Source organism: Neurospora crassa, linkage group II, assembly GCF_000182925.2.
Source record: "Neurospora crassa OR74A linkage group II, whole genome shotgun sequence".
In the NCBI taxonomy this organism is placed as follows: domain Eukaryota; kingdom Fungi; phylum Ascomycota; class Sordariomycetes; order Sordariales; family Sordariaceae; genus Neurospora; species Neurospora crassa.
In genome coordinates this window covers 1,868,289-1,892,193 of record NC_026502.1, presented here as the reverse complement: position 1 = coordinate 1,892,193, position 23,905 = coordinate 1,868,289, and the positions used below count along the sequence as shown (strand labels likewise).

At 51.4% G+C, this 23,905-nt stretch overlaps 9 protein-coding genes across 11 annotated transcripts; 4 read left to right on the top strand and 5 right to left on the bottom strand.

The window, feature by feature from the left end:
* Window positions 1–312: 312 nt before the first annotated feature.
* NCU06806 (hypothetical protein) lies at window positions 313–2,972 on the top strand. Its single transcript, XM_958554.3, has one exon. The coding sequence runs from the start codon at window positions 318–320 to the stop codon at window positions 2,586–2,588; it is 2,271 nt and encodes a 756-aa protein (XP_963647.3). The 5' UTR covers window positions 313–317; the 3' UTR covers window positions 2,589–2,972.
* A 265-nt stretch (window positions 2,973–3,237) lies between these two features.
* Window positions 3,238–4,512, bottom strand: NCU06807 (hypothetical protein; the record flags this gene model as incomplete). The annotated part of the gene is made up of 1 exon (XM_958555.2): window positions 3,238–4,512. The coding sequence occupies one exon, from the start codon at window positions 4,510–4,512 to the stop codon at window positions 3,238–3,240; it is 1,275 nt and encodes a 424-aa protein (XP_963648.2).
* Window positions 4,513–6,165: 1,653 nt separating this feature from the next.
* NCU06808 (hypothetical protein) lies at window positions 6,166–6,563 on the bottom strand (the record flags this gene model as incomplete). Its single annotated transcript, XM_011395289.1, has 2 exons — window positions 6,166–6,506; window positions 6,554–6,563. The coding sequence occupies 2 exons, from the start codon at window positions 6,561–6,563 to the stop codon at window positions 6,166–6,168; spliced, it is 351 nt and encodes a 116-aa protein (XP_011393591.1).
* Window positions 6,272–9,379, top strand: NCU06809 (hormone-sensitive lipase). Its single transcript, XM_958557.2, has 2 exons — window positions 6,272–6,741; window positions 6,805–9,379. The coding sequence occupies exons 1-2, from the start codon at window positions 6,650–6,652 to the stop codon at window positions 9,236–9,238; spliced, it is 2,526 nt and encodes an 841-aa protein (XP_963650.2). The 5' UTR covers window positions 6,272–6,649; the 3' UTR covers window positions 9,239–9,379.
* A 1,224-nt stretch (window positions 9,380–10,603) lies between these two features.
* NCU06810 (hypothetical protein) lies at window positions 10,604–11,673 on the bottom strand (the record flags this gene model as incomplete). The annotated part of the gene is made up of 4 exons (XM_958558.2): window positions 10,604–10,704; window positions 10,783–10,822; window positions 11,131–11,181; window positions 11,410–11,673. The coding sequence occupies 4 exons, from the start codon at window positions 11,671–11,673 to the stop codon at window positions 10,679–10,681; spliced, it is 381 nt and encodes a 126-aa protein (XP_963651.1). The 3' UTR covers window positions 10,604–10,678.
* An 80-nt stretch (window positions 11,674–11,753) lies between these two features.
* On the bottom strand, window positions 11,754–13,088 carry NCU06811 (hypothetical protein). Its single transcript, XM_958559.3, has 2 exons — window positions 12,980–13,088; window positions 11,754–12,894 (listed from the first exon to the last, which is right to left on the bottom strand). The coding sequence occupies exons 1-2, from the start codon at window positions 13,047–13,049 to the stop codon at window positions 11,804–11,806; spliced, it is 1,161 nt and encodes a 386-aa protein (XP_963652.2). The 5' UTR covers window positions 13,050–13,088; the 3' UTR covers window positions 11,754–11,803.
* Window positions 13,089–13,847: 759 nt separating this feature from the next.
* NCU06812 lies at window positions 13,848–17,978 on the top strand. Of its 2 annotated transcripts, XM_011395291.1 has the most exons (4): window positions 13,848–14,114; window positions 14,166–14,268; window positions 14,377–15,547; window positions 15,605–17,978. In XM_011395291.1, the coding sequence occupies exons 3-4, from the start codon at window positions 14,460–14,462 to the stop codon at window positions 17,541–17,543; spliced, it is 3,027 nt and encodes a 1,008-aa protein (XP_011393593.1). In that variant the 5' UTR covers window positions 13,848–14,114; window positions 14,166–14,268; window positions 14,377–14,459; the 3' UTR covers window positions 17,544–17,978. The 2 variants fall into 2 exon arrangements, with proteins under 2 accessions (XP_011393593.1, XP_011393592.1); XM_011395290.1 differs by having other exon boundaries at window positions 13,848–14,268.
* A 1,016-nt stretch (window positions 17,979–18,994) lies between these two features.
* Window positions 18,995–19,728, top strand: NCU11340 (hypothetical protein; the record flags this gene model as incomplete). Its single annotated transcript, XM_001728111.1, has 3 exons — window positions 18,995–19,280; window positions 19,368–19,443; window positions 19,575–19,728. 3 exons carry the CDS (start codon window positions 18,995–18,997, stop codon window positions 19,726–19,728), a joined length of 516 nt encoding a protein of 171 aa, XP_001728163.1.
* A 961-nt stretch (window positions 19,729–20,689) lies between these two features.
* NCU06815 lies at window positions 20,690–23,550 on the bottom strand. 2 transcript variants are annotated; one of them, XM_011395293.1, is made up of 2 exons: window positions 22,923–23,550; window positions 20,690–22,856 (listed from the first exon to the last, which is right to left on the bottom strand). In XM_011395293.1, the coding sequence occupies exons 1-2, from the start codon at window positions 23,061–23,063 to the stop codon at window positions 21,465–21,467; spliced, it is 1,533 nt and encodes a 510-aa protein (XP_011393595.1). In that variant the 5' UTR covers window positions 23,064–23,550; the 3' UTR covers window positions 20,690–21,464. The 2 variants fall into 2 exon arrangements, with proteins under 2 accessions (XP_011393595.1, XP_011393594.1); XM_011395292.1 differs by having other exon boundaries at window positions 20,799–23,306.
* Window positions 23,551–23,905: the final 355 nt, after the last annotated feature.

Genomic DNA, 23,905 nt, shown 5'->3' with positions numbered 1-23,905 from the left:
GATTGCTTCCTCAACATGACAGCCTTCGTCTCTAACAAACCTGGCACCTGATGATGACCAGATGTCAACAAAGTCAGACACTAGTCGTCGCAGCCGCAGCCGCAGTGGTTACACGGACTGTTGTTGTCGTCGAGACAACACATCATGGTTACCTAAACTAGAGACGAGGTCTAACGGAGATTTCTTCGTGATCTGCCCGATTGGCCGTCATCCAAGACAAGTCGGTGCCAGGCAGCAACTTGTGACACATCCCATACTTCACATTTTGAAACAACGTAAACTCTCCTTCAAATTCTTCCTTACTGCTCACGCCCATAATGGGATCCCAAATCGAACCGCGACAACTGAACAAGCTTTGTCAGAAATGCCAGCAAATCTTTCCTGTGACGGGGCTCTGGCCTTGGGAACGACGAGATCCTGACCAAGTCTTTTCAGGCGGAAAACAATGGCACTTGCGCGATCTCACTATCGACGAACTCGACGAATCTGCAACTACCGATGGCTGTCACCTGTGCCGCGTATTCCTCGACTCCTTGATTCCCATTCCCAAATTAATCATTCTGACAAACTGTGACGGCTACACATCTTGGAGGGAAGACGTCAAAACAATCACATTTTATCTCAGATTGGTCAACCGTGATCACGACCCTGACAACTACAACTTTTCACTGGATCACGATGTAAAACCCTCTTATGGGGGCTCGTCGATTGACTTGAAACCTGTCACTCCGAAAGATTCACCCTTTCAACCGTCTTGGGTAATACGTTCCAATCATCTCCCATATGGCTACAAAAACAGCCCTTCTCCGGTGACAATCTTTCAACCTTCATCAACAACAAACTTTGATCCGCTTGCTCTTGAACAAATCAGGAGCTGGATTCACGACTGCACCCATAACCACGAGGCCTGCAGAGGAGCATCGTTGGTTCAGAACAGTATGGCCGAGTTCCTGGAAAAGGTGCGCTTTATTGATGTCGGGCTCGATGACACGGCTACGGTCCGCTTGGTGGAGAGGATCAAGGACACAAATGTCAAATACATCACCCTCAGCTACAGATGGACTGTAGAAACACCAAAAACGAATCTGAAAACCCACAACAAGGACAAATACCATCAATCGATCCCTACCGAGAACTGGCCCCAGATATACAAGGATGCCGTTGCTTTATCTCGCACCCTCGGTATCCGTTATGTATGGATCGATTCGCTTTGTATCATCCAGGACGATGGGAAAGACTGGAACACTCAAGCTTCGTTGATGCATCGCATTTACACCCACGGCTACCTCAACCTCGCCCATGCATGTGCCGAATTCTCACCAGGCCTCGAGGTCACCCGGGACCCAATCTCTGTATCGCCCTGTGTTCTTTCCCGTACTCGTACTGCCAGCTCGAGCGAATACTGGGCTTGTTTTGTGAACTACACTCCGTCATCAGACCTTGCACGTGCTCCACTCTACTCGAGAGGATGGTGCTACCAGGAGAGATTTTTGGCTACGCGCACTGTTCACTTTAGCCAGCAGCTCTATTGGGAGTGCAAAGCCGGACACGCTTCTGAATCATTCACAGGAGACAAGGGATTGGCTTGGTCCAGGGGTTCGGCGAGCAGTAACCCAGACATACTCACATCTGTTGATCAAGCCAACGACCAACGCTTTTCCACTGTCTTTGGTGTGAGCACGGTATGGCAAACAATAGTCCGTGACTATAGCCAGACACAGCTCACGCAATATTCGGACAGGCTGGCCGCTTTGAGAGGTGTTTTCAACAGATTCTGGGAAATTCTTGATGCATCACAGGAGCGCGACTGGTGTGTAGCGGGGTTGTGGAAGAAATATCTGATACGGCAGCTGATATGGTACCGTGTTTCGCATCGTCACGGCCACTATGACGAGTTTGAGAGGATCCGGGACACCGCGTATTACGCGTCATTCGAAAAACAACTTGCTGGCTTCCCATCGTGGTCTTGGGCTTCATGTCCAACCTCCCCGGGCTCATCCTCCATTGCTTGGCCGGGTCATACAGAACCAGAATACCAAAATGAACCTCTGGTGGAGATTGAGACCATCATTCCACTCAACTCTCAAGCCCTTCACCTTGGCTATCCTGGCTTCGAGTCCTCCGCACTGGTCTTGCGCACTGCGTTCGGCTTCTTCGGTTTTGACGCCGAACAGCTTCTCTCAAAATGGGAGTCCTGGTTTTCGACGTGCAAAGCTGACGCCCGAGCGTATAACGGTGACAAGTGCCAGTTTCAGGTATTAATAAACCTTGATCGGCCAATAATAGGCGTTGTCGAGAAAGAAGATCTACGGCTGCTCCCTATCAGCATGGAGTACCAAGCCGGACGGTGGGATACCGTATGGATCGAGGGTATTCTCCTAGAAGAAGTGGGTGTAGAGGACGATTTACCGACCTTCCGCCGAATGGGCCAGTGGTCGCATAGGTACGACATGGATACTTGCACACAACAAAGCCCAATTCCCGGATTGCTGGGATCTTTTGACACCAAGGAGCGTCTCGAGATTGAACTAGGAGAGTTTAGAAAGAGGCGTGAATTACTTCCCTTTCGCAGGTACAAGTTGGTATAATTAAGGTACAGTCACATATGGGACCTCGTCGACTTTGGCACAACCAGGACGGCCTTTTTTTTTGTAACGACAAACTTGGCCAGAGGGGCTAGGTCAAGCAAACTCAGTCAAAGTCAACGTAAGACTCGTGCTGATAAGACAGTGTCACCGATGAACAAGCTCATCTGGTTGTATGTTTTAAATTTCATGATCTTGTTCTCTTTCGACAAGAAAAGTGTCAGAGAGGATAGAATATCTATCTAATGCCTGATGCTGTATCTGGCAATGCCTATCCAGGTAACTGCCAAGTATGCACCAGCCTATCGAGGCGCGCAACATCTCCCTGGAGTATGAGAGACAGTCACCGCCTTGTCAACTGATTTATTGCTAGCTCTGTTCGTGCGCACCTTTGCGCTTTCAGCCATCGCCGTGATCCAAACTCTATTCTAAAGCTAGGTATTTCCAGGAGTAATCTACCAACATCATGACTTGTTCCATCCAACTTGATAATTCCAAGCCTGCTAACTTTGTTACAGCATACCCTATCTTCTGTAGCGCAGTGAGAGGGAGCGCTTGCAAAGCAAGTCGTGACATATGCCTTGGAAAACTACAACATCTTGTTGCCATAGGACGACTCTCTGAGCGGTTCCGGTTCCTCGCAAGAGACAATTCACGAACGCTCATGGGCGTCGGTCACAAAGTTGTAATGATGGGCTGCCATGTCCCACCAATCGTGGTTTACCAGTGGAGGAGCTGTTTCGTTGTTCCAGTAATAGCGGCGGATCCGAGGGGGTTCGATGATGTTATGCTCAATGTTTTCCCCCCTTGGGAAGTATTCCTTGGGGAAAACTGTGGGCACCTTCACCTCCTTTTTGCCACAGCATTCACTCGACGGCCCCAGCTGTGCCAATCTCTTATCGACATTGTTCTTGAAGTTCATCCAGGACCTTTGCACCTCTCGAAGGTGGACGTTATCTCCAGAATTGAAGCAGACTGTGGCGTTTATGCGCTCGGGGTTACCAGCCGGTTGTGACTCGTAATCCAGGGAGACCTTTGCCACAAAGTGCTTGGCAGTGTTGCTTATGGTTTGTCCAGCCAAAGCATCACCTATTTCACAACGAAGTGGACCATCGTAAAACTCCCACACTCGCAGAAAAGTGTCCGAATCGGGACGAAGAAGGCGCCCATAGTTCCCGATCCAGTTGTTGTTGGGAAGACGTCGTGTGTCGAAGGGAATCGTGGCAAATGCAAAGAAGCTTATGATCTCCCCGAGCGCGCCAACGGTATCTTTATCCAAAGAACTGGCGTGCCTCGTTCGGCCAAACTGGTCCCAAAAGCGCATGGAGAGCAAGTCCTGCACAAACAGCCAGTTGCGCAAGAAACAAGTGTCTTCACAGACAAAACGATGGAGGGGATTCAAGTGAGCTTCTCCCTTGAACCGTGGCTCATAGTCTGGGAAATACTGAAAGACATCATCGAGCAACATCTCGGGGTGTGTGATGAGATCCATGATCTCGCCATTGGAGGCGATGATGAAATAGCCCGCGGGAATGACGACCAAAGAGCGCTTGCGGATGTCAATGTTAGATTTTCCGGTTGTGCGGTTCTTGTCCGAGTCTTCGAGCACAAGGTTGTCAAAGTCCTCGGATAGGAGGATGTCAGAGTCTTCGTCAGAATCCAAGCCAGGGTCCTCGGACCCGAGGTCACGGACATGAGCCTTGTCGAAATCCATGCCAGAGTCTTCGACGGTAAGTGTCATGACAGTAGTTTTGGCCACCAATTCCTTGACAGAGTCCTCAGCCAGGAGTTCCATGACAGACTCTCCGGCCATGAGTGCCATAACCGGGGTAGGGGTTTTCATTGTGTTCTTGTCGGTCTTGGTGATTTGGCCGTAGTCGGTCAATGCTGGCTCTTCGGCTAATGTGGGAACAAGAATTGATGTCATCGCTGTCGCTCCTTCAGGAGTATCTGCATGTAAGCAAGGTCAGTAGTTGTCGGTTGAAAAGTCGAGCTGAAATAGATGACCAACGTGATTCTCTTGCGGGCATTTCCCGCATCTGCCTCGGTTTCAAGCTCTGTCTCCTTCTTCCTCTGTAGTTGTACAGAGGGTACAAATAGCGCTGGGGTTCCCTATGATCTTTGTTGTTAGAGGTCATCTGGACGATGATAAAGTTCAGGTCTAGAGTACGGGTGGGCATACGGGTTTGTTTAGGCCTTTTTGGTTGGGGTTTCCTTTGATCTTGAAGGTTGGTTACAATGCCAGCTTAGGTTGATGATGAAAAAAGTTCAACTCCCATTTCGGTGGGCGACACCCATATTTTTAATGTTCTCAAGGACATTTGAGTCATGGAAAGTGCAACGCCAGCCTGGCCATCTGTATCACAGCAAATCAAGCAGTAGCCCTCCATGACATACCGGCTGCCAAATTTCAGCGCAGGAAACCGGGCAGGTACCAGGGAATTGACGCGCTGTGCATCTATTCCCCTTGTTGTTGACACGGCAGAATATGGAAGTTACCGGTACTCCCCAACCGCTCGATGCTGCATTGAAATGCTGAGGATCGGGCATATTCTGGGATATCTAAGCAAGTGTCAAGCTACTGTACCTACACCTATGCGTTTCCGCAACCCCAAGGAAACCTGGAACTCCAAGTAACAACTTCGACAGCCTCGTTGGATTATGGGGAATTGGCTTCGCTCGTCTCGAGATTCAGGAAGCTTTCGACTGCAAAGTTACTGGCTGGCAACATGGAAAGCACGCACACGCGACTTGAATTCAATCGCAACCGTTTGGTAGGTAGACGTTCCTCCCGCCGAGCGTTTCTGCACTACTACTCCAAATGAAGTCGTACAAATACAAACGGCACCGGTAGTCGTCATACCGCAAAACCTCGAGCCATTGACTATTGATTTTCTTGAGTATCCTGGAAATCAGGCATAGTCTGTAAGCATACTGCAACATTCCTGCCCGCCAGAAATTAATTGTATGCCAGATGGTGAATTCGAACGTCGATAGCTCTCAACGCCCTTTAGAAAACAGGGAGAAAAGTAAGGGGAGTCGAATAGTTTATCACGAAACGGCAACTCTGTGGTGTTGAACAAAAAGAAGAACAAGATGACCCAAAAGGGGTTGCAAGTAAACAAAACTGGGTTGACGTTGTGTGACCCTCCAGATCCATCCGTACCCCATGTTTTCTCCACATTCCCCAAACCCCGGAGTCCGGAACTTCCCCCCCTCTTTGTTTCTTTGTCAGGGTGTCTTTCAATCATGCATCGATCAATGTTGCACTACAATGTAGGCGGTACGTACACTAGACTAGTACATACTACTTTACCTGTTCTTCTCGGCCAAAGTGCCACCCCCCGTTTTCACATGTCAGACAAAACCCACTGTTGGGATGGATCCCAGGACGCCGATTGGGCGGCGTTGGGACGAGCATGACGACAGGCGATCATATGCATCCCGACCCCCGGCGCCGACGACCACCCTTGCTACACTAATAGCTAGATGCAAGCCAACACATACATACCTTCATTCCACTGCCATCAACCCTCGTCGCTGTTCCAACCTCACCTCACCTTGCTTCCTGTTTCATCAACTAATGCCCAACCGGTTTTGCCTCTCTTTTCCCTACTCTCTTCTTTTGCTTTCCGATAACCTTGCGCAGTGATCGCAAAGCATCCCAACCAAGGCACTTTTGTCCTTTACAGACCAACATCTTGGTGCTGCTGTATGCAGAACCATCCGCCATCAGACTCTGCCTGTTGACCAGCATCACATCATCCTGTGTGCCCACCACCAGCCCACCCTGCACGCGTACCTTCGAAAGACGCCGAACGCTCTGCCCTTGGCGGTTCAACTGGTTGCCTTGGCTGTCCGAACCCGGAATCATCACACAGCCGGTCCCAAATCTCATGGACAGGCGATAGTAACGCGACTCTGAAGTGGGCGATTGCTGTTAGCAAGAAAGAAAGGGCTTTGTTTACTGCCTTGCATTCAGCCCCTTCCGACCACGTTGGTACCAGGCCGCGCAACCTGATATCGGGCACCGGGGATTCAAGCCTCCTGAAACCCCGTCCATCATGATAGACCACCTCCTCGGACGACCGTCTGCCAAGTCTCGAAGACTGCAGGTACTCGCCGTATTAGGCTTTTGGTCCGCCTACCTCATCAAGTACGTCCCAGTCATGACACCAGACACCAAATAGCAACCTAGATTGACACCATCTCCACGCAGGGGTCACAAACATGGCCCGCCCGGCTTCCGCATCTTCTCTCGCCTTCTCTCCCGGCGTCTGACAACATGGCAAACCGTCATCTTGACCATGATCTACCTGTACGCGGCCCGCAACTTCAGCACCCTCGTCGGGCTCGCCAGCCCCGAACCCATGGCCAACATGTACGACGCCGCCTACTTCCGGGCCACGTGGGTGCTGACTGCATTGGACGCCGGCTTCTGGACCGCCATGAAGATCAAACAAAAGTGGCTGCGCGATATCTCCAGCATCGCCTTCTCGCTTTTCTACCTCGTCGCCGCCGAAAAGGCCGACGAAAAGGTCCGCAAGGTGCGCGGCAACCTTACGGTCGAGCACCTCCGCGTCAGCTGGAACAAGGGCGTCACGTCGCCCTACCTCCGCTTCGTGCAGAATCTGATGCGACCACGGTTTACGCGGTGGCCGCCCAGGCAGATCAGGATCCCGAGGCCAGCGACGAGCGATTACAAGGATCCGGTTGCCGCCTGGCTGTACTATGATGGTCCGCTGGCGGATCTGGAATATCATAACAAGATCATCTTGGATATCCCTGGTGGTGGCTTTGTAGCCATGGATCCGAGGTGCAACGACGACAAGCTGTTTTCTTGGGCCGCCAAGACGGGATTGCCTATCTTGAGTTTGGACTATAAGAAGGCGCCCGAGTTTCCTTATCCGTATGCGCTGAACGAGTGTTATGATGTTTACAGTACCATCATCAAGACCAAGGGGCGATGCATTGGCTTGTCTGGACGAGAGGTGCCCAAGATCGTAGTCACGGGTGATAGCGCGGGAGGAACGCTGGCGACTTCCATGACGCTTATGATCGTTGAGAGCGGTTCGTCGCCTGTTCGTCGCTTTCAGGGAGAGGTCAACCTCAAGGTACCTGATGGTTTGATTCTCTTTTATCCTGCGTTGGATATGAACATCGGCAGCTGGATGTCGGATGAGCAGATGGCGTTGATCAAGGACCGAAGGATGCGCGGAACCAACAAGAGAATCGTCCAGCGCAAGACGTCTCAGTACAACGACTTGGTCGGTACCCCCGCCCCATCGGACGACGAAGACGACGGCCCTTCATCTGGCCCTAACCCCGAGCCCAGCCTGGTCAAGGAGAAGGAGCCATCGTCAGCAGCTCGCTCAGCTCCGGAATACGCGCACTCGGGCCCTTCAACCTGGTCGCATGCCGACATTCCTTCCCTTTCCTCTTCAAGGTCCGAGAAATCCAAAACCACTGAGAAACAACCCAAAGCAAAGTCCTCTGCTGTCGCAGCCACAACCACCCCCTCACCCACCGCCGCCCCGCACAACCACCACCCCCAGCCCATGCGCACCCGCCTCGCCATGTCTTCCATGATCTCCTACTTTGCCGACCGTGTCCTCACGCCCGAAATGATGCGCGCAATGATCATCCTCTACGTTGGCCCTCACAACCGGCCCGACTTCTCCTCCGACTACCTGCTCTGTCCCATTCTCGCGCCCGACATTTTGTTATCCAAGTTCCCCAAAACCTACTTCTTGACAGGTGAGCGCGATCCCCTTGTAGACGACACGGTCATCTTCGCCGGTCGTTTGAAGAGGGTCAAAGCGGCCATGGTCGCTTCTGATGGAACCAGGACGCAGTATAGAGAGGAAGACGTCGACGAGGCGATTAGAAAGACAAATGGGAAATGGGATGGAAAGCAGGCGGCTGAGGTGGCGCTGGTGCCGGGGATTAGTCATGGGTTTTTGCAGTTTGCGGGGGTGTATCCGCCTGCGTGGGGATTGTTTGGCAAGATTGCGGGGTGGATGGGGGAGGTGTTTGCTGAGGCGGAAAGAAAGGAGAGGGAGGAGGAGAGGGCGAGGAGGAAGATGGGCGTTGCTGGTGGTGGTGCCAAGTTGGAAGAGAAGGCTGAAACAGGAGCGGCTTCTGGAAGGGGGACAAATGAGAAGGGTGTCGGTTTTGGGGCAGTCGAGGAACACTCAGCTGAAGAAAGAACGGGGCGACATCACCACCGTCGCCGCGGGACAGGAGGCACAGAAAGCAGCGCCGACGAAGACAAGCCATTGGAGATGGGCGGCAAAGCCCGAACAAGAGGAAGAGTGGCATTGAAGAATGCCGCCGGCTCTCATTCTGAGGGAAATACTTCAACCTCGGCAGATGCTATGGAAGGCATGGTAAACCAAGACGGGATCCATCATGTCGTCAAGGGAGCAGAAGGAGATGAGGAAGGCGGGAGTGATACAGCGACGGAGGCAGCGATTGCGGCGAATACAAAGGTCAAAGCGAAGAAGGCGCCAAGGAGGATGAAGCTGAGGAGGGTCAAAGTGGGCGATGAGGATGGGGCGCTGTTGGTGAGGCTGGATAGCTCGGATGATATTTTGGGGAGGAGGATGCAGGGGTTGGCGGGAGGGTTGACGGGGTTGCAGGAGGCGGAATGAGTAGGTAGGTAGGCGGGGGTGAGGTGTTGAATGATGATTTTATGAGGGATGGAGCTATGATGGGTTTTGGTATAGCTGTTGTTACCTAGAGGTAGGAAATGGATGAATGTTGAATTTTTTTTGTTTTTAATAAAAGAAAAAGAACAAATTTCGATTCGAGATGTGTCCATGTAAATTGCGTCGACTGTGTGCGTGCCCGGTCATGTTTTTCTTCGCCGCGCAACGCGGGATGCCTGCCTGCCCGCAGTGGTGATGGAGTGCAATAAACAGCCTGTTCTTACAGTGGGTTTTAGTGAAAGCTTCCCTGTGTGCCGATTACCTAGGTTACCTTACCTCCACCAGCGGGGACGAACTCATCTCCATCACTTGCGCACTGTAAACTCTGGACTGCTTCTTGGAAGCCTTTGCTTATTGAATGAGTAATTTGCTTCTGTATAGGCTCTTGAGGTACATTATCGTACTTTCATTATTATACAGGAGTGCGATAATCGCCAGTGTCCCAGAGGTACGTTGGTGGTGGTGAGCGCCAACGGGCATCTTGCACGCCTCACTAGGTAGGTAGGAAGCTTCCCCGCTGTAATTACAGGGAGGGTATTCAGTATTTTCAGTATAGGAACCGACGGGGATTTGGTGTTTTCTTGCTGGCGTCTTCAGACGGATCAAGATGGGGAGACGAAGAGCAATAAAGTGTGGAGAGAAAGATTATATTCCTGCTATGGCCTATTGTGTGTGAGATTGAATGCTTTTCAGCCACATACAATGGAGGTTGGAAAGGGGTATGGAATGTGTGAGTATCCAGAGAGCTGTGCTCTCAATCGGTTTCTCTCTCTATCCCTCTTTGTATTTATTCTTTTGTTGATATCTCCTCGTTAGTTGAAGCCTGATTCCGGCCACCCTCAGAAGCCATATGAGATTTATTTGTCATAAATAAACATTGGATGCCATGCCATCGCGGCCATGATCTGGTCTAAGCCCCATTCGCTGACCGGGAAGGCGTCACCAATTAGTTGGTTGACGAACCATCTGATGCGTATCTATGAATGCCGCTGGATATCTAGGCATACGTGTAGATCTACAAGATTAATGGCTCTATCAATGAGAAGGCCATCCTTGAATTGCCCTCGAAATATGGACCCAACTTGATATAGTGTAGTAGAGTCCACCGATCGGCAAATACTCATACCTAAGGTGTGACAAACGCCCCAGAACGGCTTGGAGAAGGAGGCCTGTTCCGAATCCCAGCGCTGGAAATTCAAGATCTACTACATATCTGCGTTGAACAACCCACGTGCTTTGAGATTATTGTGAACAATAGTGGAAACCGTAAACGCGAACAAGAAAACACAAGACAATGCAATGATAAAATCGGGGTTCGAGCAGTAGTCATTGAGGCTCAAGGCTATCGTAAAACAAAGCGACACTGCAGGAGTTGGAATACTCTTAGTCTGTTATACCAGGGATTATCCCTGGATATCCAGGCTTATACAAATCAATGTCTTAACCCGTCGTGTGAAAGTTGTGTGCTTGTTGTGGTTCCAACTTACGCAGTACACCGATGCTAGCGAGATCCGGGTTGCCTTGAAACTAAAGTTCATGTGGTAATCTCGTGGGGAAGTGATTTGTTTGTATGTCCCATCCAATCCGAAGCAACAGCGAAAGTATGGCAAAACCTGACTGTGACGTTGCCATACATGATGTTATCTTCGGTCATCGTGTTGCGGCAAGAGAGAATGGACTCCCAGAGCGTTTCCACCGAAAGTCACCCTGGGCACGTCGGAAGAGGACGGCAAAGGCGCCAGAAGCAGTACAATTAATCTCCGGCTCAAATATAGGTAGACAGCTTGATGTTGATCAACGGGCTGCTTAGTTCCATGACGAACGATGGCGCTTACAAGGACAAATGAGTTGACAAAAGATGAGGTGCCTTTGAGCGAGGCCATGGTCTAGGTCGTTGGGAGTTGTACAAAACTTGTAGCAATTTCAAGTCGATCATTGAAACACAAGAGGAAGAATCCCTCTGCTCCTGATAACCGTTGTGACAGATGGTCAGCCTGGAACCTGGTCGATGATGGACTGGAACCATGAGAGTCGAAGGGCTGTAATCCAGACATGCCTATCTGCTTCGTAAGCGCCTTGCGTTCTGTAAGAGTCGACCAAACATACATACATACATACGCACAGTGTCCATTTGAGAACCGTCTACTGCCAGGAGTTGCTGGGTTTGGCGGAGATGTGTATTCGTCGAGATCCGAAGCACCCCGGGAACGGCGTTGACGTCCAGTGAGCGAGGCCCTTGAAGGACCAGGCAACTGCTTGCCTTGGATGTAGACCGAGCTGCATGAGCCCATAAAGTGGCTCTGGTCCGTGAGGAGTGTCCGGAAATGGTCACCCAACCACCCTATTATTATGGACAGAATACTGGCTTTTTCGATCATCAAGAGTAGTGCTGCAGACAGCCACGAATGCTCGCGCCCATCCCCCAGTTGATCATCTGGGTTATATGTCGATTGAGTAAGGTTCAAGTGGGGTATCTTATTTCTGAAGGCTAATTGTAACAAAGCGTACTCATGAAGGCTTAGTGTGACTCTGTAGCTCTTCTTTGCTTCGCAGGTCGAGCCCGGGCGTGACCAGGACTTTTTGTTCCTCAAGGGGTGACGCTGGGATCCTGGTGGCGTCAGTGCATGTGCTGATCGGGGTTATGGTCTCCTCCACGAAATCCCTTTCCTTGTTGTACTCCGTTGGCAACTCGAATCTGAACTCCGTATCCATTTCCACTGGCGGCACTTTTGAATCAAGTTCCGATGGTGGTATTTTATCGGTGTGTAACTCCGCCGAGTTGATTTCGCTATCTAGTTCCGTTCTGCTTCCCGCTCCGCTGGTGCCGTGCAGTTCAGGTGTACTGCCGGAGCTAGACCGTAGATGCCTTGCTTTCTTGGATTTCTTTCTCCTAATAAGCACGAAGAAAGCGACCAGTGCTCCAAGAACGATGGCAGCAGCGATAGCTACGACGGCCCAAACCCATCCAGCAACACTCTTTGAGCCCGAATGGCTAGCCTCTGTTGGTGACAAGGGGGTCGTTTTACGGGTGCCGTAGCCTCCTGCAGGTATAGTTGAGCGAGTGGATATGTCGCTAGTATGCCAGCCAGTCCAGTCGGCACGTGTGATTGTTGCGATCACTAGCTCGGTGACCGTGATGGTTTCTCCAGTAAGTAAAACATAGTTGTTGGTCTGGATGGCCTGGTCGGTAGTCAACCAAGACGCGGCAATGGACGAGCTGGTGCCGGTGGCGCTGCTTGGTGAGGCTCCAGCAGTTGCAGTTGGGTCGAATGGCGCCGTTAGCGTGTGTACGTTTGATGCCTCAACTCCCGTCGTGCTCGTTGGTTGCTGAGGTGCAATGGTGCCAACCACTGTGGTGGCAAGTGGCTCGGGGGGGCCAAGTGAGAGAGTAACAGTTGCCCCAAGGTCGATACATTGTCGAAGGATATCACCGAAGTAGGGATCAATGTATTTTTGGTAGGCGACAGCATAAGCCGAATCAGTTGTGGTCCCATTCTTGATACAGCTATTGCAAGAGTCGAACTCTCGGATAAGGGGGCCGTCAGTTGCACATAAGTCCTGACGAGTCAGAAGAGATTTAGATTCCAGAAAGGCATCATCTGTGATATGATGGGTCTCTCGGTTAGTGGCTGTGCCATGACAAGAAGAGAATACATAGAAGATTTGATGTTAACTTGAACGTACCACATAGCTGGAAGCACGTTTGGGGCACTCCTAGATCGACCCCATCTCTAGGCGTCACTGAGGCCCACATGTTGTCAAGTCAAGGAGGGCGGTTGACAGGCGAAAAAGACAGAACAGAGCAAGACGAGCCCAGGAGATGCTTGGGAACACAGCCGAAGGAACGGACTGGCGCGCCCATTTAAGGAAACTCGGAGAGGATTTTCAGGGGTACCATTTTCCCAGCTGGTACCCACCATTCTACTTTGGGTTACCGTCACTGCCTAGGGTGTTTGGGTGTAAATCATGTCGACATGTGCTTCCCGGCGCGACAGTAAACCTCGATGCCCGGCACTAGGACTAGGCCATGGTGAATGGTCCGTAGGTTGCAAGTTCACGAGATGTAAGGTAGTCATGACTCGACATGACTTGACAGAGATTTACACTGGGGTCGGGTAAAGGGAGTGGATGGAAAACCTGGAGATGCCTGGCAGTCGTATGAGGCAGCAAGAGTGATTTCAGCATGGGTCTGGATTTGTACCCGACCACTTATTCGGATCTTGGGATGCGCAGACATCATTTCCGTTGGCTCCACGACAGCAACACTAGAGACCTGGGGAAACGAGGATACGAGGCTTCAGCCACAGCCTGTCGGGTCAGCGCCACAAGTGACGGGATTGAAGGGTGGAAGTTCGCGGGCGGGTACTGCCGCAATGACATCCATCCCATGTTACTTTGTGGCGGCAGGCACCCACTAACTGATGGGGATCCTCATTCCATGTGGGGTCCATAGAGGTACCCACTGAAACCCCACTGATTCACCAACACGCGCAGCTGGAGGCTAACCACGTCATCAGCGCATCCAGTTACACACAGAGTGAGTAGGTGATACAAGGCAGAAGAGCCAGACGGGAGCACTCGACCTCGCTCGCGTCCATCCCCGCCAGTCCTCTCTCGCAACCACGTGTAGTGTAGTGTAATTAGACTTTTGCGCCCGTGTACTTGTCCTACACTATTTCTCAATCTCACATCCATGAAAAAGAACCTAAACTTGCTTTCTCCACACCATGTCTCGGATCGCGGACTGTTTCTCCCACCAGACTTGGAGCCCGAGCTTATTCCACTTCCAGTTGGTCTGAAGGTCACGGTCACGGTCCCTGTAGGTCATGGGCCTGCTCACTTCTTCTCTTCTCTTCTCTAACTACACTAGTGTCCTCGTTCGCAATAACCTCGACTGGCACTTACACATACACTACTGATTAGGCCGGCCAGTCCGTCTGAGCACAAGCGCGTGCGTACGTAGTGTGTGGTAGGTAGGTAGCTAGCTACTCTTCTTGTTCAGACATTGCCGTTCGTTGGCTTTGTGGACCATCGCCCGGTATACTATGTACATAAGTGGCTGACGTCAGGTACCTGCATAGCAACTCGATCGTCGATCAGTGCGCTTCCTCGTCGCGTCGCCCTCGAGTCTTGTCACCGCCCGCTTCAAAAGGGCAATCAAACCATGTCCAACACGGCCGAGACCCATCATACCTTCGGCCCCTCCTGCCGACTAGCGCCCATCACCGAACCCGAACCCATCGATGGGCTCGAGGGCATCCCACCTATCAACGCCCAGTTCTTCTACTCGTCCACCATCCCCATCGATGACCCCTTGTCTGCTGCCACAACTGTTGGCTCCTCCGATGCGAAAGCAGCAAACCTACCACTGCGACCCTTCTCCCCTGGTGATAACAGAGATCTAGAGCGGGCGTGGCTGGGCTTCTCCTCCGACAGGGACAGAAGGAATCACAGACACGCTCAGAGAAACCGAAGTCCGAGTCCGTCTCTCTCAAAGGAAAATGCCGAGAAACTTGCCGCTATCGTGGCCCTCCTGGCTGCTAAGCACAAGGACAAGCATGATCGGGAGGGCCATTCCGCTTTCTCGGCCCTGGCCACCACCGAAAATGAGCATGACCTCAGCGTCCCAGTATGTTGCGCGGAGCTTTCGATCGATGCTGACGCAGAGTTAAGAAAGGAGTTTTGCGCCGTTACCAGACGTCGCCAGCCAACCCTCGACCACGACCGCCTTATTCAGGAGGTTATGGCCCAGTTGACTCGCTTGTGGGCAAATTCAGATACTTCGCAAGAGTCCTCGGCATTTAGGCCCTCAAGTCTTCCGCTTGGCACTAGCCCTCTTCAAAGACTTTCTGGCTCTTTAGAGGTGAAGCCTTCCTCCCTCAACGATAACCAACTTCCTCTTTCGACTATTGGCAAGATGATTCCAAGACCCCCGGTCGTGGATGCTGGAATCTCAGGCAAGCCGTTCGTTCGCGTCGAATCACTCAGCCGGTCAGTCGGTGCTACACCAGAAGACAAGCCGTCCAGAGAACCATCCATACGTGGCCTTCCATCTCGCTTAGGGGGGAATGATAGCCGAGCGGCCAAGCGCATTGTCAAAGAGGCCATTCGTCAGGCGGAAGATTCGGTTGAGGTGCCTGTTGGTATCTCGAGACTGCACATGGTTTCGTTGCCAGTTCTTCAGATGAAGCCGATATACTGGTCGCCTGTCAATGACATATCCACGGTGCAACGCGCTACGTGGTTCTATAGGTAGGCATTGGCGCTCCGTGCAACCCTTCTTAGTCGACTGCTGACACTGATTCTCAGAGACACCATGACCCCCGTCAAGCCTGCCGTCGCTAACCAGCTAGAAGCCGGCTATCGAGAGTTACGGGTATGGGGTCAGACCTGGAAGGACGAACTGAAGTCTGCGTTAGATGTAGGTGCGCTAGGCGAAGAAAAGGTGTCGCACCCTTTGTGGCCAGAAATTCCGGACAAGCGCCCCAAAGTCAAGGACGACATGCCTCCCGAGCCGCCAATATCGAGCGATCCGTTTTGCGCCGCCAGATGTTTTCGTGGAGAAGCCGCAGCTGAAGGGACACTTGAGCATGTGCATCCCGATCAAGAACTGCCGCCGCCACCACCCGAACCCTCTGCCAACTTTCATGTCATCTACAAGGACAAGTCCGCTGCCTTCTTGCTAAGGCCCAGCCAGAAACCTAGTGCATATCATGGAAGACGGCCACTCCAAAAGATCATGAGAGGTATTACTGTGGGAATCCCCGTGGTGCGCGGTTTCGACCAGGCCATCTGGGACAAGATACACCAAAAGAAGGGCACATCGCCAAATAAAGCGCCCAACCGCAATACGTCACGGCAGACAAATGTCTCGGGTGATGGTTGCCCAGCATGTCAAATGGAGCAGGATCGCGGCCAAGTGACCGATCTTCTTTTGATTGCCCATGGCATTGGTCAAAAGTTTGCCGAGCGGGTTGAAAGTTTCCACTTCACGCATGCCGTCAATGCCTTTCGAAGAGCCGTCAATATCGAGTTGGAAAATCCCATGATAAAACCGGTGCTCCGGCCTGACCAGAATGGTATCATGGTGCTGCCTGTGAATTGGCGTCATCTGCTCAGCTTTGAAGATGGCGGTCCCAGCAAGGAAGAAGACGCGTCCGCATATACTCCTGACGGTTTCGGGCTGAAGGACATTGAACCCAACACAATCCCTGCCGTGCGCAGCATGATCTCAGACGTCATGTTCGACATTCCTTTTTACATGTCTCATCACAAGCCAAAAATGATTGCCGCCCTTGTAGGTGAAGCAAATCGCGTGTACCGGCTATGGTGCAAGAACAACCCCGGCTTCGCCGACAAGGGCCGCGTTCACCTCATTGGGCACTCGCTCGGCAGCGCCATGGCGGTCGAGATCCTCTCCAAGCAGCCGACCAGCGTTCCCCGGCCCTTAGATCTATCCGGAACACAGCCGGAAACCCGCCACTTCGAGTTCGACACCACCAACCTCTTCCTCCTCGGCAGCCCCGCCGCCTTTTTCCTTCTTCTAGAAAGAGGTAGCCTCGTTCCCCGCCGCGGCCGCCTCAAGCCCGGCGCAGACGCAGCCGACACGCTCAACAAGGATATAGTCGGTGACCTCGGCCGCTTCGGCTGCATCGCCGTCGACAACATCTACAACATTCTCGCCAAGGAGGACCCCATCGCCTACCTGCTAAACGGGACCATCGATCCCATTTATGCTTCCAGCCTCAAGACCGCTTACGTGCCCACCTTCACCACCTCCTTCTTCAAATCCGTCTCCGACTCCCTCCGCGGTTTAGCTGGTCTGACAACCTCCACCTCCGCACCCACATCTAACTCTTCCAACCCCTCTGATCCGTCAAATCAATCAACCGATCCCACCGGACACCAATCCCAGATGCTGTCAACCTCCAAACCGCCCACCTTCCTCCGCCTCCCCTCGCAGCTCGAACTGGAAGTGCATGATTTCTCGCGGGAAGAAGTCGCCGAGAAGAAGGCCTTCTTGTTGAACGATAACGGCCAAATCGATTACTATCTACGATCGGGCGGGGGCCCGCTAGAGATTCAGTACCTGAATATGTTGAGCGCGCACACGAGCTACTGGAATAATCTGGACTTGATACGGTTTTTGTGTATTGAAATTGGTAGGAGACCAGGGAGGGAGAACAGTTTGGGGGTGTTGAGGGCGGATAAGATTGTTCGGTTGCGGAAGGGGGAGAGAATGGGGTAGTAGTTCCTCACGGAAAATGGAAGTCTAAGAGATGCTTGGGGGCATTGATGTGTGATGACGAACGAGGTTATGACGGGAATGACGGGAATGAAGGACTTTGATTTTGACTTGGCATATGGGTGGGCTTTTTGGTATTGTTTTCTTTTCTGTATTGTGTTTGCATTGCGTTGCATTCGTTCGTTCTTGTTTGGGGAGGATAGACTGTCTGGCTTTGAGCATGACGAGAACGAAAGACGGGAGGGAGGCTCATGTTGTTTTGAACTGACTGCTCCAGGTAGCAGTTAGTCATCATTTAGCATTTTTTTTTTTTTTCTTTTTGGCTTGATACCCTTGATGATGAAACGAGTGTTCTATTTGTATAGCTAGCTTTTATATTAAAAATGAGCGAAATACTAGGCATGTTCGAATACGTGTGTCCAAACACACACACACACACATACACAAGTTGCTTCTGTCATCGACAGACGTTTTGCCCAAGTTGCGCCCGTGAAGCCTTTCTGGGACGAGAAACAAAGCATTGATAAGTAGTCGCTTTGCATCAAACAAGCACATACGACCATACCCACTGGAAAACTCGGGATCCCGTCCGCTCTCCTATTGATAAGCCAGTAAGGGGAGGCATTACAGTAAATAGGGAGGTGGCGCTAAGAAGATAAATACCTTACAATTAGGCGGATTATAAAAAAACCAAAGTTGACCATCCTAACACTGCACCAAGATTGCACTCGGTCAATACACGACTCGATTGTTTTGAACTGTAGTGTAGTTGTAGGTAGTAAGGAATGGCAGTAAGAAATTGGCTGAATCCAGCCGTCTAATTAGTAGTCGAATCGACGATTTGGAGAAAGAAGTGCAGACGGTTGCAGGTGGGCTGCACTCAGCAACTTGCATAATATTGAGACAAATCTAACGAACGCTCCCTACGTAGTTTAGTAAGGCAGCATGCTTACTACGTATGATCCGAATCCTGTAAACTGAGTACCCTCTCAAATTTGTATAGCGGTACTGAATGCGCTCCTAGATTGTTGTATTGATTTTGCTTACTGAGATTTTGCTTGAGAGCTGAGGTTCTTACTGAGATATTGCTTTGGAGCTGAGGTTCTTACTGAGATATTGCTTCAAAGCTGAGGTGAGATGTGATTGAGGGACATGGAAATGGAGTTGGTAATGGAAAGGTAACCGAGCCCCTTGAGTCTCTTTGGATGTTCTTGCTTGGGAATGTTTACGATCGCTTCAGTCGGTTCATCCCCGCAGCCCAAAAGAACAGTTGGGGGCAACGGAGACACCTCGAATGGCTCCATTCCGTCTATAAAGACGCTCAATTCCTATCTCCAACTTGCTCATCTCTCATTCTCACCATCCAACCAGCCCCTCAAGCCTTCGGCACTTACTCATCTTTTCAAACCACCTCATACTCTCAGATATATCTATCTATCTTGACCACCGCAAACATGCAGCTCGCCTCCGTCCTCGCTACCCTCGCGGCGCTCAAGGCCGTCACCGCCCTCCCTTCCGCTTCTACCGTCGAAGTCGCAAAGGTCGTCACAGGCGCCAGCGTCTCCGCAGACGAAATCCCCGACGCCATGAAGTTCAACCCTCCCAACGCCACTGACGCCACGGCTCTTGCCTCCCGCGCTTCCCTCGACAAGCGTGCTTCGCTCGGTGTCTACATCTGCAAGGACGCTCCATTCGTGGCTAGCACTTGCCAGCATATCTTCAGCAACCCTAATGAATGCAGTATGTGGCTCCGGTCCTTTCGTATTTTGTGGAAAAGGTCAAGTAAGGCTAATAATGGCGATTTCTCACCTTGCCACTGAACAACAGTTGCTCTCGACAGCTATCTCGCCGGTCAAGTCTCCAGCGTTGGGCCTGATCAGGGCGCTTACTGCCGCTTTTTCTTGTATGCCTGCTCCCGGCCCCTTTCATTTCCTTCGTCCTCGTGCCCGTCTCCCTGCGATGCTGGTCGGTGTAAGCACATGGATCTCTTGACTTAGTTCCAAACTGACATCGATCTCTTTTTTTTTTTCCCAGCGACTCCAATTGCCCCTCCAACAACGACGAAAACGGCTGCCGCCACTTGGACGCCGAGTCCCCCGGTCGCTCCAACCTGAACACCGCCAGCAACGACGTCTGTGGCGTCAACTCCAATGACAAGATCAGGAGCTACAGGTGCTGGAACAGCTAAACTACCTACCTACCTTGGTCACGAATGTACTCCCCTCGGCTTGACCAAAGCGATGATAGGGTCCTTCAATGGTGATGAGTGGTTTGTTTTTTGTACCTTGACGGCTGGTTCTGAAACTGTCACGATGCACTCAGAGAGTATTGGAGTTGGGAAGAGGAAGGGGCGGCGATGGCTGCTGGGTGTGGAAGGTGAACGGGAAGGAGCAACTCTTCTGAAGGAAAAAGATGGCAAGACGACCGATGTAGTGTGCTATAAACCGTTATTCAACAAGCGGATAAGAACGAGAGATTTCCTTACCACGCTCTCATTTGAATATATATAATTGAGCCCGAGGAGTACGAAGAACCAATTAAGAATGGTCTTCTGACCGAGTGCAATCTTAGTGTTACCCGTGTAAAAGATCTAGCCGCAGTGTCAGGACGGTCTACTTTACTCATAATCCGCCCAATTATACTAATCATTTTAGCGCTGCCTCTCTACTCACCGTAATGCCTCCGTCCGAATAATATAGATATAGGAGGCAGTAGTTCAGATTTTTGACCCTACTACGCAGGTGATTAAAAGACCCGTTTCCTGTGTTTCCCACTTCTATAGTATACACAAGCTTAGGTAGTGAGGGCCAGACTAGTATAGTAGTTGGGTCGGTAACGACCAGCGATGAATCCCTGGTGTTGTCTGTTTTTTTTCTTTTTTTTTTTTTTCTCCTCTCTATTTGTACGTCTCTTTTTGCTCACAATTGTCCCCCCCTTTATTTTTCCCCCCTTAATGCTTTTTGGGGAGGGCCGGCCATGTTCTATGTTCATTTTTCTCTCTTATATTCAGATAAGCAGCATCTCGTAGCGAGGTGGCCGTATGATGTAGCACGGTTCTTCGTAGGCGTGGTTTGTTCAGACATAAAATCACCGTCTTGATGAATAAAGAGGGATACAATCACCGCATTCAGACATAGTTCAGGTACGATATCGGTTTCATTTTGGTACAATATTCCTTCATTACTTTAAGTATCTGAGTGTCTAAAAAATTCATTCATCTATGACCATAAATGCCCACCAGCGGGTTGGGACTTTACTGACAAATTGAATTCCGTTATGCCCATCCTTTGCGCACTCGATGCCCATAACGCCAACCTTTTTCCTTTCTTTCTGTATCATCAACCATAATCGTGTCATCGTAATCCATTCATGGCGTGTCTTTTCAAGGGCCGCAACAAGTTTCTAAAAGACAGTGTAAATGAAACAAACAACCTTTCATTATCGAGCTGGCTGGAGCCAGTAGTAGTAGTAAAATGCCGTAGGACCGCTTAGTACCCTGAACCACTGTAGTAGCAATCAATAATCCCGTCCAAATGTCCGTCCGTTTTCCCCCAACGCCGCGCTTCTGCTGAAAGTAATGCAATGGTATCGTAGGTAAAAGCCAAATTGAAAAAAAGGGAAAGAACACAGAGCTCCTGAAACTCAGCAAATGGGGACCTGAGCACATTATCCGGTAGGAATATGCACTCTATGCGGAAGTCAGGACTTTCCAGGCTTTGTTGATCTTTCAATCTCCCGCCCCTGTCCTGATAATCCGCAGTCCATCTATATGAACCTTTCTTCCCAGCCTCTTTCATCGCGATGGCGAAAATGAAATTATGGGATCAACCCAAACGCCGTCGCTTTGGCACTGCTGTTCGAAAAGATCAGAGAATTGCCCCAAAATTAAAATCGCCTCCGAAATCACATCATATAGAATTCACTTCAAGCACAATCCGTACCTTCACCACGCAGCCTCTCGGGTCCATATGGTCTCCTTTGCCTTTCTGGAATCGCCGCAGCCACTTCGGCGCTCTGCTGTTCGTCCTCATCCTCCGCCTCGTCAATGCCATGGCCATCCCTGCCCGTGGGCTCATGCTCCGCCACATTCTTGCGCTTCTTGCTCTCGGGCGCCTCTTCGACCTCGACGGACCGTCGGCAGACAGGGCAAGTGTTATGCACCTTTAGCCAGGGCGTCACGCATTCGCCGTGGAAGAAGTGGTTGCAGGGAAGGAGGGTAGCCTTGTCGCCGAGGGTCATTTCGTCGACGCAGATGACGCACTTGGCCTTGTTGTCCTGGCAGCCCTGGAGCATCTGCTCGTCAATGTCCTTGACTCGGAGCTTCTCAATCGCGGCTTGAGAGGCCGGAGGGGCGCCGCCTGGGTTCTGCGCGGCGTGCTGCTCGCGCAGCTGGGTGATGATGCGGTCAAAGGCCTCTTGCGAGTAAACGCCGTCGTTAACAAAGTTGAGGTTGCCGAGAACGAGAGGACTGAGGGGGCTGAACATGGCGGACAAGATGGCGTTCATGAGACCAGCTGGTACAGGACCAGATCCAAAGGGCGATGATTGGCCTTGGGTGGCAGGCTGGGGACCTTGCTGGGGCTGTTGCTGCTGGGAGGCTTGTGCTTGTTCGTCATTGGATTGTGACTGTTGCTGCGCAGTGCCTTCGGTCTGGGTGGTGTTGCTCGCAGCATTGGATGCCGGAGCAGTGTGGGCATGAGGAGGCCTAGGCGTAAAGAAGTGCAATCCAAAGAAGGTAATGGGGGACGGACCAGAAGCGGTAGAGCCGTTAGGTGTGGGAACATTGGTAGATGTGTTGGAAGCATTAGATTGCTGGTTATTAGGCTGCTCATTCGATTGCTCGGTAGATTGCGCCTGGCCATTTGGCTGTGAGCCAGCTGGTTGCTGTTGAGATCGTGGGGTGAGAGGCTCGGAAATGACGGTAGTGAAGAAGGTCATAGGAGGGAAGATGAAGCGGATATCGAAGTGTTGGGTGTTGGTGGAGCGGGATCCAGATCGAGGGGCCTCGGTGTTGGAAGCATTGCTGGTCTGCTCCTGAGTGCCTCGGGTGTTGGTCTCATCTGAAGTCTGAGTGTTTCCGCTGGTTGTTGATGTGCCGTTGGCTTCGGTCTGTGGTCTCGCATCATTATGGCCGTTGCTCTCGTTGGCATTTTGGGTCTCTGTGTTGGAGGTTGGAACCTCTGTGGGCTGTTGAGACTCGGTCACGGTGGCAGCAGCAGAATAGTCAGGTTGGAGCTCGTCCTCTGCGGGTGCGTCTTCTACGGTAGCAGGCAAGGGCCGGCGGTGGAAATGGCGCGGGTCATTCTCAGGCGTGATCTGGTGATCCTGGGTTAGTAGCGTTGTCCTGGTATCCAGAGTTGTTGACGAGGTCTGGTTGCTGACAATTTCCGTGGTTGCGTTGTTGCAGGCAGGGCACTGGAGGGTTTCGCCCTGGCGCTGCCACTGGTGATGGCAGGCGTGGCAGTACATTTGGTCTGGTGATGGAGTTGTGGGAGTAGACTCGTTGCGTATCGAATCAGCCATGTTGGTGATACTCTGGCTGGCGTAGCAGTGAAATATTGCAGCTCTCGAATCCTAGCGGATAGATCGAGTCAAAGGAGTCAAGCAATAGGACTCGATGATGTGAAAAGTTTCATCAAAGGGAGTATGAGTGAAAAAAAGATTATCCAGGGACCAGACGAGTTATTTTTCTGGAGATATTCAAGCGGGATGTGGATTATGAGGAGTACGTAGGGTGGAGAGTATGGAAATGAAGTTGAGGAAGTTGTAAAAGGGCAAGAATCAGATATCGAAGTCGAGATTGTGGATTTGTAAAATAGAAAGGAGCAAGACCGCCACTTCTGCACCACCAAAAGAGGTTCGATAACGAAGTGGAAGCTGCCCGCGTGGCCGTGACCCTTTCCGTGGTTCGGTTTTTAGACCGGATTGACGTTGCGTGACGCGATTCGGGGATATCGCTGACACATACTCGTAACCGACAGGAATGGGCTGTCGACAGCGCGGTTTCCAGCACTTCCGTTGTTGCTGTCAGCGAGCTCTCTTCTAGAAACTGCGATTGTCGGCCGCCCCTTTCTACACGGTACTATGGAGGTCATCCTTGGCCAATCACAGCGTAGCACCAGCCACAATCAAGCGGCGTTTACACCGTAGGTTGGACCCTTTGTGGCTGCTGCTGCTGAATAATTGGCGCTTTCGGACCTGTTCGGCAACTAAGCGGTCCAACCGGTTATCCGGGACGGCTGGGAATCATCCAAACTCCAAACCGCACCTGCAGATCACCGGACGCATTTCGTCATTGCGCATTCCGGGGTATTGATTGTGGTCCCTTTGATTCATATTGTCATCCCGAAATCAGTTCCTTGACA

Excerpts from the sequence above, each read along its gene's own strand:
- NCU06806 (XM_958554.3), top strand. The coding sequence starts at position 318 with ATGGGATCCCAAATCGAACCGCGACAACTGAACAAGCTTTGTCAGAAA.
- NCU06809 (XM_958557.2), top strand. The coding sequence starts at position 6,650 with ATGATAGACCACCTCCTCGGACGACCGTCTGCCAAGTCTCGAAGACTG. Across the intron at positions 6,742-6,804 it reads TGGTCCGCCTACCTCATCAA|GGGTCACAAACATGGCCCGC; the intron begins GTACGTCCCAGT and ends ATCTCCACGCAG.
- NCU06812 (XM_011395291.1), top strand. The coding sequence starts at position 14,460 with ATGTCCAACACGGCCGAGACCCATCATACCTTCGGCCCCTCCTGCCGA. Across the intron at positions 15,548-15,604 it reads CGCGCTACGTGGTTCTATAG|AGACACCATGACCCCCGTCA; the intron begins GTAGGCATTGGC and ends ACTGATTCTCAG.
- NCU06811 (XM_958559.3), bottom strand. The coding sequence starts at position 13,049 with ATGTGGGCCTCAGTGACGCCTAGAGATGGGGTCGATCTAGGAGTGCCC. Across the intron at positions 12,895-12,979 it reads AACGTGCTTCCAGCTATGTG|ATGATGCCTTTCTGGAATCT; the intron begins GTACGTTCAAGT and ends ATCATATCACAG.
- NCU06815 (XM_011395292.1), bottom strand. The coding sequence starts at position 23,063 with ATGGCTGATTCGATACGCAACGAGTCTACTCCCACAACTCCATCACCA.